Source organism: Pecten maximus, chromosome 13, assembly GCF_902652985.1.
Source record: "Pecten maximus chromosome 13, xPecMax1.1, whole genome shotgun sequence".
Classification (NCBI taxonomy): domain Eukaryota; kingdom Metazoa; phylum Mollusca; class Bivalvia; order Pectinida; family Pectinidae; genus Pecten; species Pecten maximus.
This window is the reverse complement of record NC_047027.1, coordinates 8,947,823-8,967,646: the sequence shown is the minus strand read 5'-3', so window position 1 is coordinate 8,967,646 and position 19,824 is coordinate 8,947,823. Positions and strand designations below refer to the sequence as shown.

Sequence of the window (19,824 nt, the reverse complement as noted above, 5' to 3'; positions counted from 1 at the left end):
GGAAGTAGGATCTACTGAAGACCCTGTATCCTCTCCCACCTCAGACAACACTTCTTGAGGAGGAGAAGGAGGTGGTGGCGGTGGAAGAGAATCGACTGAGGACTCCACTGGGGCCTCTACTGGTTGTGGTGCTTCACTTTCTGTTTGTAGAGAAGCAGAATCTAAAGCTTGCTCAGATTGTTCTTCAGGTTTTGTCTCCACTGGTGAAGGTGGTGGAGGAGGAAGGGTATCAATTTCCCCTGTTCCTTCTTCAGTCTGAGCCTCAGTTTCCTGTGGAGGAGATGGTGGAGGAGGAGGAAGAGAGTCAACAACAGACTTGGCTGTCTCCTGAACTTGTTCTGTTTCCTCTGTAGCCACTTCCTCCTCTTGTGGAGGAGATGGCGGTGGTGGAGGAAGTGTATCAACAACAGCCTCCTTGGGAGATTCCTGAACTTCTTTTTCTTCCAGATTTGTTTCTACAACTGTATCCTCATCTTGCTGAGGAGGAGGTGGAGGCGGTGGCAAAGCATCCACTGATGATTCACAAACTTCTTCATTTTTTGACACTTTATCTTCCTCCATTTGTAAATCATCCTTAGGAGTAGCAGCATCAACTGAAGATTCAATAACCTCTTGTTCTGCTCTTGCAGTTTCATCCTTTGTTTCTTCATAGGTCTCAGGAGCTACAGGTAACATTACTGTTTCTTCTCCCTCTTTATTTTCAACGTTTTGTGATTCTGAAATCACGTCAACTGCAGATTCTGATTTTGCTGCTAGTTCAATATCCTCTTGCTGTGGTTTTTCATTTTCCTGAACTGTTGTGTTCTCATCTGCCTCCTGTGGTGGAGGTGATGGAAAGACATCAACAGATGATTCACCTGTTTTGTCATCTGGAATATCTGGCACACCATCGACAGATGATCCACCATTAGTCCCACTGACTGCAACTTCTTGTTGAACTTCCTCATTTGTTGTCCCCTCTGTAGTAGCAGCAGACTCATTATTTACTTCTTCTTCAGCAACTGGTGCATCACTGATATCTACTAGTGGAGCATCAACAGATGAACCTGTCTCTTCATGTTCTTTCACCTCCGTGTCTACAGCCTCAGTGCTACTATCTGGCTCCTGTACAGGAACTTTCTCAGGTTCCATGACCTCTGTTGCAGGTCCAACCTCTATAGATTCTTGTAATTCATTTGTGTTTGTTGAGGCCTCAATACCCTCAGCTGAAGATTCTACTACAGAAGGTTGCTGTTCCTCAGTTTCTTGTGTATTTTCAACAACCTCTTCTTTTACTTCTACTGTTGGTGTGTCTACAACCTCTTGTGTTGTTTCTTGTACTAATGTTTGTGGCTCATCCATACCACTTTTTGTCTCTTGTTCCTCTGGTACAGCTTGTTGTTCCTCTGGTACAGCTTCTTGTTCTTCTGGTACAGCTTCTTGTTTCTCTGGTACAGCTTCTTGTTTCTCTGGTACAGCTTCTTGTTTCTCTGGTACAGCTTGTTGTTCTTCTGGTACAGCTTCTTGTTTCTCTGGTACAGCTTCTTGATTCTCAGCAGCTGGTGCATCTCCATCTTCTTCTACAACTGGTGTTTGCTCTTCTTTTTCTGGCTCTGATTTTTGCTGTTCCTTTGTCTCCACAACTAGTTCTTTGTTCTCTAAAGGTTCAGATGATTCTGGCTGTTCCTTGGCTGTCTCTGTATCATCTTGTTTCTCCACACCTACAGCTTGCTCTTCTTCTATAGGATGTTCTGTTGGAGTAACTTCCTCAGTGGCTCCCTCTACAGGAGATTCTTTTTCAGTAACCTCCTCAGTGGCTTCCTCTACAGGAAGCTCTGTTGATGGTTGTCCATCAATGGCTCCCCCTACTGTTTGAGTATCTTCCACTGTGGCTCCCTCTACTGGATATTCTGTTGGTTTGACCTCCTCTGTGGCTCCCTCTACTGGAGATTCTGTTGATGGAACCTCAACGATGCCTTCCTCTACAGGAAGGTCTGTTTGAGTAACTTCTTCAGTGGCTCCCTCTACAGGAGGCTTTGTTTGAGTAACTTCCTCAGTTGCTCCATTTACAGGAGAATCTGTTGGCATCACTTCCTCAGATTTTTCACTCACTACTGGTTCAACTGGAATGTTTTCAACATCACTAACCCCTTGTCCTTCTGAACTATCTACTGCTGAAGCAGGAGTTACTGCCTGTGTTTCCCCTAAACTTTCTTTCTGACCCTCAACTTCAACAGTCATTGGAGAATCTGTTTTTTCTGAAGAAACTTCTTCAGCCTCTGAAACATTAGCCACAGAGGGAGTTACATTTTCCTGTTTGTCTGTACTGTCTTGGGTACTATCCTCGACTTTAGTAGCCTCCTCCCCTGGGGTTTTCACTTGTGTTTGTCCATCATTACCATCAACAGCTACACTATTGTCAGTGTCTTTCCCTTCCTGATTTTCACTAGTAATTTTCTGTTCGTTTTCATTTGGAGTTTCAGTGACTTTGTTTGTTTGTAAGTCTTGGTTAGAGCCACTTTTGTTCTTGTTCTTAAGGGGTTTCCCTTCCTTTTTAGCCTCTGCCTTGGCTACTTTCTGCGCTCCTAGAGTACACCCCATGTTGTATCACAGTGGTAAAGTCAGACAATTACAACTCAAACACAGTTAATAAATCCAGATTGTTCACCATGTATCAAATATTGCTGCTGTAGTTTTTGCTTATATGGATATTCTCAATCCAAAATGTTACATAAAGCATTCGAAAAATATGGCATAGTACAGTTCAGTCAGGAATTTACATCATATAGATATAACACATTCCACAGCGAAAAAAGAACAGGATACTTTACAAACCAACACTGCAGAGAGAATTCAAATCCTACACAGTTAAATCCTGTATAAAGTCTTGAGAAACTCCAATTTCTGCTTCCCAAAGTCTGGGTTATGTTTTTTACGAAATGATTGAGCTTGCTGTAATAACGTAGTTTGTCACACGTGTTGTCTGTCTGTAGCACTCCTGTAGACTATGGTCTAGGTCGGTGAGACTGGTGTATACACCACTCACAGCTTCGCGGGTAAAAAATACCGCAACACACATATATTCTCCCACCCTTTCACAGGGTATTAGGTCGATGATGTGTTACTACTGTTCCACATCCACTGTTACTTATCATTATGAATTTTGAAATAGGATTTTCACCAGTGATAATATTAAGTTAAATCAGAATTTTCATAAAGTTACTTAATGTTACTAAAACAGTTTGGAATATCCAGTAAAAATGTGATCAATCTGAACTCAGATAAATCCTTGTTTAAACTCCATTGTTTCCTCTGAAGCTTCCACTTCCTTTAGTCTCTGTTAGAGGAGTTTTTTTTAAAATGCTGGAGGTGTGCAGCAGATACACGTAAAGCAATCCAATGAGAATCTATTTAAAACCTGTATGTTTCTCTACAATCAAACCTGATAGTTCTGCACATTACATACTGTATGTCTATAAAACTACCATGTCTGCTAGATGGTATCATCGAAAATTATCTCACAAAAGTTTTTTTTGTCGAAAATTTTAACTTTCTCAAAGGAAGTGTATTTTTTTATAATCCTGTTTCCTGATCGAGACGGTGTTGTATCAAAGAGAAATTGTTTTTTGCCCCGATCACTCACTGAGAGATGCCGTTAAGCTACAGACCTTTTACAGCTGAAGGCAGATCTTCATCAATCAACACGCTCCCGGTATAATATTATGACAGAAACGTGAATCACAGTGAATCATTCTTGACGTGCATCCAATGTCGCGGAATGTGATAGGATGCATAAGAATTGTAAGTCTGTAGCAGAAAGTGATGGGGGTTGGGATAGAGAGGCAGACTCGTTATCGACAGATGGATGTTTTCTACACATGGCATTACTTATTATCATTACAGTCTGGTTACCTTCAGTTTTAAAGATATATGCATGTGCTACCTTACTAAATCACCTTCACAAAATAAGAGTTCCAGATTATTTTTTGGCTTGTGACTACAGTTTACAGGGAAATGAAAATTTGTTTTGTGATTTATATCTATTTTTGTAATTTGGAAATTCCTACACTTTCAAAATTCTTAATTCTTATTATTTTTTTTTTTTTTTCAATATTCATGGTTTTTGAACAAATTGTTACTGTAAAACTAAAAGCAAGATTGACACTTAATTTGATTCCTTTACAATAGAATTAACTGTTTTGTGGATAATTCAAGATTTGTACTTTAGCTATACAATTTTATTTCTATTACAGTTTGGCTTGATTCCATTTTCCTAATTCACAAAATAATTTAAATTTAAACTAAAACAATAAATAGTTGTAAAATACAGTAGTCACATTGTGTGTGTTTTTTTATGTATACATGAGGAATGGTAGCTAGCCAAAAGTGTTTTTTTATTTCCCCATCTATATTATTTCCTATTGCTAGCAGCAGGAATTGTTCCAACTGCTGAATCGGGACACAGTCTATCACCTAGACTTGAGATAAAAGTGATAAATTGTGTATTTTTAGGCTTGCTGGTTCCTGCCAGGAGTTCTGATGAGAGAAAACAAGAAATCCTTATGTTACATAAAACAAGTAAACAAAGTTATCTCCCCTTTCTAGAGAAACATGAAATCCCTAGGTATAAACGGGTGTTACATTTTCGGATAGATATAAAACTTTTATATTATCACTAATCTCTGAGTGATTCATTGGCCAGTGGATCATTTGAAACAATGACCAAGGGTCCTTCCTGGAGAAAACTTATGGTCAAGTCAACCTATGCCTTTTTCATGTCCCATCAGGGAATCAAAGCCTTGTTACTTTTTCGAATTTGTTTAACTGCGCCATTTGAATTTTTGTACACACAGATATATATATATATATTCTAGTATTCCTGGTGGCACTTATAGATCTCTCAGAGATGAAGATTTTTTTTTGTAATTTTGATGTTATACATATATTCTCTGGTATCCCAGGTGATAATCTCTAAGAAATGAAGAATTTATTTGTGGTTTCGATATTCAATAGAGAAAAGGTCAGTCTAAAAAAATAAGAATATCAAAATTACAAAGAAAAATGAGTTAATAACAATTGAAACCTTAAAGAGGCAAATTTATCATTCCTGCAATCTTTTAAGATTGGCAAATATACACCTGAATCTTAAACACAATACTTTGTAGTAACTACATGGAGACAGGGTCAGTCTTACAGGAGTATAATACATGTATATTTACGAATTCCTAGGGATACTAGCCTGAGTCACAGGTACAATATAAACCACACATAAGCTGTGTAAAGGCTTGTTTCTGTAGATTCGGCTACAGATTGGTGCTTTCGTCATGGCTTTGTAATAATAAACTTCTTTCCTCTGTGTAAGATATCTCCAGACACAGCCTCTACATTAAAGCTTTATAGCTAGGTATTTTTTATATATTTTTTTCTTTTAAACCCTATCATAGTTATAACAAATATGAAAAGTATGCAAGCTTTGAGTCAAATTAAGACCAGTTCTATATCATATCATTGAGAATCATAATGGAATGTATTATATACTTATTTTTATTATTTTCTAACATTTGATAAAGCTAACAACAGTATAAAAAACACTGACATTCCTCTCCCTATATGTTGGAGTCCACCCACAGATGTTAAACCTGCCAGAGTAGCCGAATAATTGTTTTATAGATGATGAACTCCAGAACTATTTCCTTTGTTTTCTGATACACTATACTCTACAAACCTGGTGTATTACCACTGTAGGTATTCACAGGCAAACAGACAGGGAGGTCCTTCTGTTGATTTCAGCAGTTTTACTTGTGTCTCAAACAATTTTACATAATATTTTTCTACATGTGTGATTCTGATTTATTCTTGAATTTGTTTTATTGATAATCATGCTCTTATATTGTTGTTGTACAATTCTTGTTTCATTATTTTCATTAACAGATTGAGAAGAACAAAACCATCCTCAATCAATATTTTGGAATGAGATGATATAAACCCTTAATTAGCCCAATGTTTATTTCGGAAGGAGAAATTACCCACACCACATTCATTACCTAATAAAGCCCACGCATTGGTACAGTGTCTTTAGTCAGAACATTGCCACTGTAATTTAAATGAGGGATACAGGAATACATATTGTGGACTAATTCTGAATATAGGTGTTTTACACTAATGTGTGTATTAAGATTTTTTTACAAAATTCCAGACCAGGGAATAATGTTCAGATGGTCAGGTGACACTGTAGTAACACTGACCTTTACCCTAGGTGGTCAGGTGACACTGTAGTAACACTGACCTTTACCCTAGGTGGTCAGGTGACACTGTAGTAACACTGACCTTTAACCTAGGGGGTCAGGTGACACTGTAGTAACACTGGCCTTTAACCTAGGTGGTCAGGTGACACTGTAGTAACACTGACCTTTACCCTAGGTGGTCAGGTGACACTGTAGTAACACTGACCTTTACCCTAGGTGGTCAGGCGACACTGTAGTAACACTGACCTTTACCCTAGGGGGTCAGGCGACACTGTAGTAACACTGGCCTTTAACCTAGGTGGTCAGGTGACACTGTAGTAACACTGACCTTTAACCTAGGTGGTCAGGTGACACTGTAGTAACACTGACCTTTAACCTAGGGGGTCAGGTGACACTGTAGTAACACTGGCCTTTAACCTAGGTGGTCAGGTGACACTGTAGTAACACTGACCTTTACCCTAGGTGGTCAGGTGACACTGTAGTAACACTGACCTTTACCCTAGGTGGTCAGGCGACACTGTAGTAACACTGACCTTTACCCTAGGGGGTCAGGCGACACTGTAGTAACACTGGCCTTTAACCTAGGTGGTCAGGTGACACTGTAGTAACACTGACCTTTAACCTAGGTGGTCAGGTGACACTGTAGTAACACTGACCTTTACCCTAGGTGGTCAGGTGACACTGTAGTAACACTGACCTTTACCCTAGGTGGTCAGCTGACACTGTAGTAACACTAGCCTTTACCCTAGGTGGTCAGGTGACACTGTAGTAACACTGACCTTTACCCTAGGTGGTCAGGTGACACTGTAGTAACACTGACCTTTACCCTAGGTGGTCAGGTGACACTGTAGTAACACTGACCTTTAACCTAGGTGGTCAGGTGACACTGTAGTAACACTGACCTTTACCCTAGGTGGTCAGGTGACACTGTAGTAACACTGACCTTTACCCTAGGTGGTCAGGTGACACTGTAGTAACACTGACCTTTAACCTAGGTGGTCAGGTGACACTGTAGTAACACTGACCTTTACCCTAGGTGGTCAGGTGACACTGTAGTAACACTGACCTTTACCCTAGGTGGTCAGGTGACACTGTAGTAACACTGACCTTTAACCTAGGTGGTCAGGTGACACTGTAGTAACACTGACCTTTACACTAGGTGGTCAGGTGACACTGTAGTAACACTGACCTTTACCCTAGGTGGTCAGGTGACACTGTAGTAACACTGGCCTTTAACCTAGGTGGTCAGGTGACACTGTAGTAACACTGACCTTTACCCTAGGTGGTCAGGTGACACTGTAGTAACACTGACCTTTAACCTAGGTGGTCAGGTGACACTGTAGTAACACTGACCTTTAACCTAGGTGGTCAGGTGACACTGTAGTAACACTGACCTTTAACCTAGGTGGTCAGGTGACACTGTAGTAACACTGACCTTTACCCTAGGTGGTCAGGTGACACTGTAGTAACACTGACCTTTACCCTAGGTGGTCAGGTGACACTGTAGTAACACTGACCTTTACCCTAGGTGGTCAGGTGACACTGTAGTAACACTGACCTTTAACCTAGGTGGTCAGGTGACACTGTAGTAACACTGACCTTTACCCTAGGTGGTCAGGTGACACTGTAGTAGCACTGACCTTTAACCTAGGTGGTCAGGTAACACTGACCTTTAACCTAGGTGGTCAGGTAACACTGACCTTTAACCTAGGTGGTCAGGTGACACTGTAGTAACACTGACCTTTACCCTAGGTGGTCAGGTGACACTGTAGTAACACTGACCTTTAACCTAGGTGGTCAGGTGACACTGTAGTAACACTGACCTTTACCCTAGGTGGTCAGGTGACACTGTAGTAACACTGGCCTTTAACCTAGGTGGTCAGGTGACACTGTAGTAACACTGACCTTTACCCTAGGTGGTCAGGTGACACTGTAGTAACACTGACCTTTACCCTAGGTGGTCAGGTGACACTGTAGTAACACTGACCTTTACCCTAGGTGGTCAGGTGACACTGTAGTAACACTGACCTTTAACCTAGGTGGTCAGGTGACACTGTAGTAACACTGACCTTTACCCTAGGTGGTCAGGTGACACTGTAGTAACACTGACCTTTACCCTAGGTGGTCAGGTGACACTGTAGTAACACTGACCTTTACCCTAGGGGGTCAGGCGACACTGTAGTAACACTGGCCTTTACCCTAGGTGGTCAGGTGACACTGTAGTAACACTGACCTTTAACCTAGGTGGTCAGGCGACACTGTAGTAACACTGACCTTTAATCTAGGTGGTCAGGTGACACTGTAGTAACACTGACCTTTAACCTAGGTGGTCAGGCGACACTGTAGTAACACTGACCTTTACCCTAGGTGGTCAGGTGACACTGTAGTAACACTGACCTTTACCCTAGGTGGTCAGGTGACACTGTAGTAACACTGACCTTTAACCTAGGTGGTCAGGGTTTGGTTCCCAATGGAACATGAAAAGGTATAGGGTCACCTGCCCCACCACATGGATTTTTTCCGGGGTACTGCAGTTTTCTCCCACAGTAAGACCTCTCCAGACCAACAAAAGTGACTACCAAGTAATGTATAAGTTATTTTGTATTATTGTATAATAAATTTAGTTGACATTTTTAGATAATGTTTACTACCTTGAAGACTATAAATACCAAGCTGACCCTACATGTGGTGCACCTGCTAAGTCAATAATACTTAATGAATGTGAGTAAAGCACAGATTGGACGCCAACATATGTAGATGTTAGACCCGTCTGTAGTAACTGGTTCTGACATGATAGTCTTCAATACTGACATTCACCAGATGGCTGGAAAACATAAAAATAAAATAAACCAGTAGACTTACTTTCTTATTCCGAATACCTTTAATATTACGAACTTTGCAGTTTCTATAATCATGTCTGTTAATATAACTTTTCTGTTAATATCACATTTCTTTGAAAATCCAACAGATAATACCAACACATAAACAAACTTAACTAAAAAAGAATAGAATCAGGGGAAAATGTATGTATTAGATTTACACGGGAATGTCATTAAAATACAGATTTACATCGGAATGTAGTAAAAAGGAATAGAAACGGGGGAAAATACAGATTGACATGGGAATGCCTTAAAAATTCACAAAGAGAAATAGACCAGGTGTTTCATAATAGATAGCATCTTCTGCTTCACTGACGACACCAAACACATAAAATTCTAGATGTCAAATTTGGTTAATGCAAAATTCTCAAAATTAATGTATTTATCATGGGTATACGTACACGTGTAGGGGAGGGCGGGGTTATGCGTGAGCGACGGGTTGATAATTGTATGCATGGTGTTGCACGTGAGCACATGCTTTTAGTGGCCCTAACGGGTGTTTTCAGGTGCGCGTGGCCGGCTCGCCATTCGAGCCTTGTAGTCACTATAGCAAGCACGCATACCCCCCCCACCCCCCCCCCGAAAAATTTGACGAGACAAATGTTTTTTATTTGGTTTTCTTCTTTTACGCTTTTTACCTTATAGGTAATTTGTCGACAATCGCTGATGACTTAAGACTGGACAGGTGTGAAAAATGTTTTACTTAGAAGGCATTGTGTACACAGGTCGAGGGACTTTGAAGGAGACGGATTAATTCCATGGACCAATTGTTTTGCCTAAATCCCAGAGTTTCGCATCCACATGTCGATTTAATTGTAAAAATCTCCCACAATAAATGGTGCTTTGCTCACTACAGAGGCTTCCTCCCATACAAGTGTTTGTGTTGTGATGATAAATTATTTATGTGCGTTTGAGACGGTCGAATTAGCACATAATGTTTTTTCTCAAGTCATTAATATCATAGAAGATCTGTAATATGGCAATGATGACATATGTGACCTGAATGATATAGGAAATATGAATCTTCAAATTTTAACATTAATTGATCAAAACAAATTTTACAAATCAATTTTTTTTAATCTAAATATTATGGATTTTAAGATGATAATTGAGGTTTTAAGTACAAATTTGAAAATTAACTTTGATTTCAATTTCATTATATATACATTAAATCATACAAGATATTGTATAGACCTTAAGTTACAAACAGGTTCTGACAGGGTCATTCCTCAAATACCATACCCAGTAACATGATAGTTGTCGGTATAACTGGTGTGTGATATTAATTAAAGGGCTTTTACAGGAAACCTGCATCCCGTATTCGTTCCTGTATATTAATACTTATTCGTAAAAACATTAACAGAACTAGACATCATTATATGTACAAGAGAAATCAAAGATTATTCAGCTTAAAACTATAAATAACTTGCTTTTCTTCTAAGAAAAGATTAATTTTTTGTTTTACTTTTTTACAAGAAAATTGTCAATCAGTTTAAAGGTTTGATTCATCTGAAAATTACCTGTTTTGATTTTTTTATGATTTTTTTTCTTTCCTTTGCATTGATGTGTTGATATAATTATGCTAGGTAAAGCTGACAGTTCATTACTAAATGGTTTTGATACATGTACTTGTAAAGTAACTCTGATCCTTCCTACCACTTGGTCAATTAGAGGCAAGTAAGGTATCATTAATGTGGAGAAATTGCCTTCTTACAAGCTGGAAAGATCAAAGGTCACAGCAATGCTAACTATTTCACATCAGGTACTAATAGCAGCTTAAATATATACATTATATGTATATATATTGTTTGAGATGTAATAGCTAATATGTTGACTGGTTGTACCATAGGAATAGAGTCAAGTGGTCTGGATACTTGAACTTGAAGGTGTACATGAATTAATGTTCTTTTTGGTTCTTTTTGGTTCTTTTTTGTTTTATAACAGCAAATCATTGGTAATCCTACATAGCCCAAATTTACACAAAATTTACAGTGGTTTGATTAAAGATATGATAGGACACCCCATCTTAAAGAAATTATACATGGTTCAAATTTATACAAAAATAGTAGTTTGATTAAAACATTGCCAAGACATCCCTAGTACATTTAGTCCATTAAAATCCCAGTCTCTAGTGCAGTGATAAAGATATTCTATAAATAGTAACAGGGACCTTGTCCTTGACCTCAGCACCCTGAAATGTGAACTTGTTCAAGGTTTTCTCCTGATTTAATAAAGTATGCTCAAAACCTGTGTAAAAACTAGAAAAAGTCTGAAAGACATAAATATGCTTCTTCTGCCACTTGACACCCTGAAACACAGTTTGATGAGGATCACATCAGCAGTTCCTGAGATTAGCTTGTTACATTGGGACAGGAGTTGACTGGACGACATGGGTAACACTATATGCCCTCCCCCTATTTATGATGGGGGCATGATAAAGTTGGTAGAGCGGTAACAAAGGCCAAATGAACGTATCTAGAGTATGTACATACCCATGTACACCACAAGGGGATGGTTCAGTAACAGGGCACCAATACAAGATTGAGGGCTTTAAATAATCTGCAATTGAGACAGACAGGCTTAATACCAAACGTGCAGGGCTTATCTCAGAATAAATACGGTACCACAAATCTAACATCAAGGGAAACAAATTCATAATAACCAACATTTGCTACTTAATTATTTTACATCAGTATAATTCATTAATATAAATTTACATTAAATAATGACTGATACATATTTCCATCAACTCATCAAAGTGAGATATCATTTAATGGAAGCAGTGTGTTTTAATTGGATTTTAATGGCCTTGCTGTTCACTGTGGATGCTATACATTTATGAAGTGTTGGTGTACATACACAGAACTTGCCTGTATCAGATGCCGAGTAGGTTACACATGCTTTGCACAATATCTTCATAATACTTTTTACCCTGTCTGTCTGAGGCTTTGAAGAAGGCCTGCTGTAAAACATGGTCTACCAGACTTACTCTTGTATCTCATCAAGAGTTGGTCCGAACCATTTACAACTTGGTTCTGCTCTCTTATGGACTCATTTTCAGTTCAATCCCAGTTATCTAATGTCAGACTGTTTGCTGTATTATATATACAAGTAAACATAGCCGAGGTCATTGTCAGGTAGAGGTGCTATTCTTGTAATAGCTGGTGGCTACCTCACTTAATCAAAATATCGGAGGTCACTCGCATGTCATCTAGAGCAATTATAGTAGAATGTCTTGTCCATACAAGTACTAACCCCGACATCACTCTGTGAATGGGGAAGTTCCATGATCTAATCTTCTTGAGAAACACCAAACCACCCCATCAAATCTCTTAGGCCTTAGATTGTAATAGAACTTGCCGTACTGCATCTCCATCCCCCAATATTACTAGCAAAGTCAGCAGTATCAGTGGTCACTAAATTAAGAGCAAAAATGAATATTGTACCTTTGTAATTCAAATACAGAAACAAACAATTGGTTTCTTGTACCTAATATTCATGCTTAGAAGTTTATCTACAAATTGAGAAATCTTATGTTTTAAAGTATATATCTCAAGTCCTGATTAGTCAAATAGCCATTGTTGGTTGCAAGATATTTTTTTCTCTCATTTGGGACAGGTCTTTTGTCAAAGAATCTTGCAAAGAAAATTGGTAAAATTAGAAAGGATTTTTTCAGGAATAAACCGTAAATGTGATTTAAATGTGATTTAAGCTTAAATATGAAATAAATTCAGTTGAGAAAGGGGCCCAATATCCACCCCAAAAAGCCATCAGAAAAAGCCCTGTGTTGTGAAGAATTAAGATCATATGTACCTATACCTAAATTTGATCAGTCCCGATCAGATTATTTAGAAGTCCATATTTCCAGTCCAAAATTTCCATTCTGCCTTATATGTGGGGAGGACCAGAGTACAGTTTATCAAACTATCCTCCATCCTGTGCTGCCATCTGTCAACAAATAGGCCCAGCTATCAGTGCTACACGTGTGGCATGTATCTTAGATATTACCTTTTTACAGGGGATTTATGTTATCACAGTGCGGGATAGTCTCATCTGAACTTCTCATCTAAACTTCCCCTATAGACATACATTGCCTGAGAGCTTCTACCTTGTAATTGTTTATATCATATCCAATAAAACCTCTTCATTTTTTTACCTTAAATTTTTTAAGACTTTTTGAGATAAAAATTGAATTCTTGAAATTCTTTAACTTTGAGATATCTAAATGTTTGATAGATCTAGGACTGAATTCTTCAAATATTTTATCCATATATTGCGATCCTTGATTTTTTTTCCTCTAACAGGTTCTTGCAAGTTATTTGAGGTATATTGTAGAGAAAAGATTTATGAAGTGAATTTATTTCCCTTGAACTTGAAGTGCTGGCCTTTCACAGAATAACTTCCCAGTTAAATTCCTGTACCTTACAGTTGGGTAGACTGGAACAATATCTCACTTGTAAGATTAATTTTGGTAACAAAAATTTCTATACAACTAGGACAAATGTTGCAAAATTTAATGCCTTCATTAATATCACTTCAGACTGAAAACTTGACATGAGTATATCATTTACAAACCTGTGCAAACTAAAATCATAAAGATTTGATTGCCATCTTGCCATTTGAAGAAAAGGTTTCATTTTTCCCGATTTTCTAAATTAATGACTAAACAACTGTTGTACCAAATCTGAAACTTGAAATGCTTGAAGATAAATATATAGTTCATTATAAATGCCATAAAACTTTTACATCCAGCTGTTTGTATTGTACATGTAGTCTGGGCTAATGTTATGTGCCCCATTCCAAACTGAAAATTGTTTCATAATAATATTAATCCAAATGTAAATTATTCTGAAAATTTCCTTCAAAATCCAAATTTTTTCTTCCCAAATCAGGTAAAAAGACCTAATCCTAAATCAGTGAAAACCCGCTAGTAGTGTATACATCCCTGACTTGAGTTCATACGACCTCATGAATTTAGACCAGGTTCTGTAGAGTACTAAACTATCTGGTTTTCACTACGCTTCGTCAAACCACACTCCTCCTTTAAGTGATGTCATTTTTTGTCTACAGCATTGAGACCAGATGTTACGATTTTTTTCATTCCTGTTTTTGTATACATCTACAGCATACCATTTTCAGGAGGCTGTAACATCTTATGACAAATTAGCTCAGAACTTCCATTTTAACCTCACTCGAGGAGCGTACAGAAAATTCTTTGATGTATCCTTCGTAATGTAATAACAAAAACAGAACATTGCAGTAAGGCTAAACAGAAAAGTATCTTTGTTTTACATTACACTTATCAACTCAAGTGACTTAATACCAGAATAAATCTTGGGTAATAAAATATCTTTAAAATAATCAGTCATTTTGGCTATATGATCTAAGAAAATTCTGATTTTATTAACAAGAATACTGGATAGTACTAAAAATAAGATTTCATACAACTAAATATGTAAAATCGCCTCTCCAATTTAATCCTTTCCTTTTCAATTGCACGTAAAAATACTAGGTAATATATCTCTCTGAATCTTCTTTCTTATTTCTTTACAAAAAAAAGACAATATTTTAAAATTCATGTTTTTCAGGTCTTTTTTTTTTTCATTTTTGAATTTTCTGTCGTGTATTCCAGTGATTTCAGCACCTGAAGAATAGCGTCTTGCCTTCCTGTCCTAACTGTGGGAACATCAATGATTGGAGAGATGCCAGTAAAAACTCCCATCACCTCACCAAGTCCGATATCTCAGAATGGATTTATTTTCATTAGAACTAAGATGTCATGGGAGTACATCCTTTTAATTTTAACCTACAGTTCAATGTTGAATGTTTCCTTAAGTCAGATCTCTATTTTCCTTAAAGAAAAAATACAAAACTAAACAAAAATCTACTAGTCCCAACTGACATATATTTTTTATTTATAAGTAAAAGCACCCTAATTGTTTACTTTTTTTTAACTTCTACACAAGCATCTAGGTTATAAAAACATATTCACTTATAAGTTATTAATACACTTGTATACAAAATTTACCTAATCATATACAACCCTTGTAAGGTTGAGTTGATTTTAAAAAAATGTATGAAATTTTGTCAAAGATTATAACTCAACAGTTTTAAATCGTTTTAAATACGATGTTAGCTTCTTCAAGGGCCGATAATGGCCCCATTCAGAATCAAAGTTATTTCATAGTTAAGTCAAATTCCCAAAATTTTTATACTTCTTATATTCATGCAGTGAGGTCACAAGACACAGTGAACTATTAGTACAACATTGAGTTCATCATACTTTAGGAGCTTTTGAAGATACTTCATTCAAATACCTTGATGGAATGAAACATTTTATTAGAATTACAGTATCATTCAAAATTGTAAACCTTACCACCAAAATATTCTGTTTGTGTACAACAGTAGAATGTCAAAGACTGAAATTTGTTTCAACTTTGTATGGTGTATGGTGTAAATCTAAAAACAGAATTAGTTTGGGGTGTCTGAGTACAAATTGTCAATGCTTAGAAATTCTATGTCCTTGGCCTTCTACTGAAGGACATGGCTTTCTTTACATGTCTGACGTTTAATTGTCTGTAACCGTTTGTTTGAGACAGACAAAAATGTAATTGTGATTGCCTCTGGAAGTGCTCATGTAGCATTCTGAAACAGTTTGGGGATTTCTGGGATCAGTAACTTTGGCTGCATTTCACACTGAAATTTTTGTGTGCTGGGTTGTTTCACTATTACCAGGACAACACTACACACAAGAATCAGCAATATAGTATATATATATATATATGTAATTCATCTATATAGGTTCTACTTTTTGACAATGAAGAAAAAATCTCAAACAAAATGGAGAGAAAAAGCACTTTCACTTCATTTTAACAAAGGCATATATACAGCTCTGACAAACTTTGGAGGTAAAGATAAAATAAACTAGCTCTAGCCTCAGGACAGAATTTAGAATTCTTATATATATATCAGCAACACTAACTTACATCACTAACTTACAACACTAACTTACAACACTAACTTACAACACTAACTTAAGTGTAACATTGATTTGCCAATTGGGGTTCTTCCAATTCATTGAAAATTGTATCACACCACTTAGATATAAATATCCATTTCCGAAATATGTACATACATGTACATGTATATTTTCAACTAAAAAAAAAAAGATTTTGAAATGATAGCAATTTATGTAATTTATTAGTATTTCTAATAGATCCATTGAAATGTAAAGAGGTTTGTTTTTTAGACTTGGACACATCAAAATTCTCTTATGTATGAATGGTGAGTCTGTCAATATAAGTCAGCTTGTACTGCTGCTGACATAAAAAATATACGGGAATTTCAACATTGTGCCAGTTTGTTGTGATAAAGACACAGTGAGGTAGCTGAGCCAAGTAATATAACAGTCACAAATACGTAGTCACATTCCAGTGATACTGTAAAAGTCGGTCAGCAAGACGATTCATTGAATCTGTTACAACACCGCCTCCTTAGTAAGGGGAGCTCCTCTCCAACAAGTCAAGTTGAATTACACTGAGTGCCAACCACAAAAAAGATATGCTGGAACTATACATGTGAAGGGTGCACAATTATAGACAGACAGCGAAAATTGGTTACATGTGTAGGACTGAGAGGGGTACCAATCAGGGGTTTACAAATGTACACTGGGTATTATATAAGCAGTCAGGACTTTTTCTGGGGGCCTTTTGGGGCCGTTAAGGGTCCCATTCCCAATTGAAATTGTTTCATGTTTAAGCCAAATTCCAAAAATGTTCAGTTTACTCCTGAAAAAATCTTCCCCAATTTTCCATTTTTCTTCCCAAAATGAGACAAAAAGGCCCTTTCTAAAATTGGTGAGAAAAAGCTGCTGGCAGATTAACTGGGTATTATATTTATAAGCAGTCATTCTAAGATTAAAATGGGGTATCATGTATGAAACTAAGAAAAATAAGTGAAAATCATTTTAAAATTCTTTACTTTAAAAGGTTGAGGAATGGCTTTGACAAAATATCTGGATTGAATGATGATAAAGAAATTAAAACTATGTTTCACCATTGACATCACTTTTTTCAGAAACTATTTTATTTACCTATAATGTTAGAAGAATAAAGATAACTTTTATTTTTTAATCTAAATTGAATAATGTGAAGCAGTGGAACAATAGATTCCATTGTAGTCTTACATTCAGACTGGTTTAGTTCTGGTCTCAAGCTATCCCACAATTATATTGCATCCTTCTACTTTTCATCTACAGACTGCAAAAACTTTGAAACATTTCTTCAATCACCTTTGTAAGTCAATGTCATCCATCTCAAAACTTCCTTTGTCTGTTAAAAATCCTTCCTATTTATTTTTTACTCGGTGAAGATCGAAGTTGCTGTAGTACATGTTTAAGAAACATATAATTCAAGGGAGGGAACCCAAACTTAACTTGGTACAATGTAATGTAAACATTATTCTTATTGTCTTTTTCATTTGCAAGGTATGTATACTTGTATGTAGTTAAAACAATCTGAAGTCTGTGGTCAAAATTATATCAGATCAGGGAGGTAAGGAACTTTTTATGTTCAATTAACTCACTCATACTCAAGATTATCTGATAAAGATAGAAATACAAACCATCAGATAGTTTGTACATTTCTTTTAACTTTTGAAAGTCTTTATCCAACTTAACCCAATCAATTTTATAATTCAAGCAAGATCTATTCAATGAAATATCAAATTTATTGAATAGTGTGTGTAATTTGAGAAGGTGCAGTAATTTGTGTTTGTATCCTTGTGACAGCACGGAACTAATGCCAACTTTAATAGTGCTTCAGACACTGAAGCATACACTGCCAAAGACATTTTTATTGATGCTCTGCTATTTTCGACGTTCACACAGTGTATAAAAGTTCCAAATGAAAAAAAACTCGAAGGTAATGTCAGTCAAGAATGTTTCTTAGAAACATTAGGTGGAAACAAGGCACAGAACGGGTAATGACACTTATCAAATCACAGGAGGGTTAAAATACTCTTATTCTAAAAGGAAAGACAAAAACAATTAGACTTTACCCAGTTTACAGAAACTAAAAATTTGTGTCATTGAAAGAGATGGAATCGATTGCTGTCTGTGAAAATATCACCCATTTCCATTACCCTCATCATAAATTAGAGATTGATCTGACCTTTCTCCGATAGAACATCTTTGACACTAGTTGGACAGATGGATAAAGCAAAGGACAAAATATGTCCTTCCAATAAATGTTGCTTGTTGGCCTTATAGCGCTAGAATGGAGCAACAATGAGGAGGGTCAGTATACCCTGATCAATTCAATGCACAAAGGAGTACATTAGTGAAACATCGTAGCTCATGGGGGCATGTACACAATATTGATGGGCAAATGCAAATGATCTATTAATTTGGTCACTGGCGACTGACTCAACCGGCTACATGAACAGTAGAGGAGCGTAACTGGACTTGGTCGATCATTGACGACCAGGTAACCTGAGTTTTCTCTGGCCCCCGACACCATGTCTGGTGTAGGGCCAGAGCGCACTACTATATGAAAACGTGAAATTCTCCGACACCATTTGGTGTCGCTTAGATTTTGGTGCAAATACAAAATAAAATCGGGTGTGAAGTAACACCTACCTTACAAATAAGATATCTATTTACACCAGGACACTCATTTACTCCCAACTAGCAACCAGGTAGCTCAGTTGGTCTAGAGTTTGGAGGGTTCCGGGTTCAAACCCCAGTCTTGCTGCTATATTGATTCTCTTTCTCCTGTTACATAGTTGGTTAGGGGATATCTGAACTTGTGGTCTTTAGGGCAAAGACTTGGGAAAAAAGGAGTGAGGAATGTAGCAGAACTGGACTCAGTCGATCATCAGCGACCAAGTAGCTCAGTTTATTGATTGTCTGCTAGAGTTTGACGGGTACCGGGTTCGCACCCCGGTCCGGCTGCTGCGTTTCTCTTCTGTTACAGTAGGGCCTATCTGTCTGTATCGTTACATCGCAGGTCCCAATTCTGGTTTTTGCGCGATGGAGAGAGAGAGGGGCAATGCCTTCATTGGCACTGCTTTGATAGGGATACTTTGAATCCATCGACTGTTTTGGCGCACACAACCGAATCTTCCAGATGATTCCAGTCAACTACTGTTCTTATGAAGAAAGATTTTTTTGTAAGGATTTGTTGTGGCTCGTTGTACTTGGTATGGTTTCCTGTTTTTTTGGTTGCATACTGAGTCCACAATGTTTAACCTGCCATTTCAACAGTGACCAGTTCATGTGTTGTGACGCATTTATATATCAATTTAGTGTTGTATTTTGTGAAACAAATATCATTCTATAAACGGCATAATGTGATCATGAGTATAAATCAAAACAAAAAGGATCACTTACCGTCTCTCACTCTCAGCAACTGGTCAAAATATTTGGCACCAAACTCAAAAATATTTTCTGGTTGATTTCTCAATACTTCTCGTGCTAGACCTTCAAGGATGTTTTGGAAACCTTTTGGCACCCTAAGTTTTGTGTTTGAAAACGGAACTGCCATTTTTGTTCAATATGATCCCTATTTATAATCGCAGAAGCACCAGTTCTTCACTTGACAACAGACTAAGCGTGTTACTCCGGGTAAATATGGCAGACTAGTTTGTAATTGTCGCTATAACGACGGAACCCAACAAGGATAAACGGCCGTAAAATCTAGAGGAGTTCGGTAATGATCCAC

General features: G+C 37.4%; 1 protein-coding gene across 6 annotated transcripts in view; it reads right to left on the bottom strand.

Moving 5' to 3' along the window:
* LOC117341050 (titin-like) overlaps window positions 1–19,789 on the bottom strand; it is a 111,022-nt gene extending 91,233 nt beyond the window's left edge. For all 6 annotated transcript variants that reach the window (XM_033902867.1, XM_033902872.1, XM_033902873.1 and 3 more), the window contains exon 1: window positions 19,494–19,789. In XM_033902867.1, coding sequence (XP_033758758.1) covers window positions 19,494–19,647 — 154 coding nt within the window. In that variant the 5' untranslated portion in view covers window positions 19,648–19,789. The remainder of the gene's footprint in view (window positions 1–19,493) is intronic.
* Window positions 19,790–19,824: the final 35 nt, after the last annotated feature.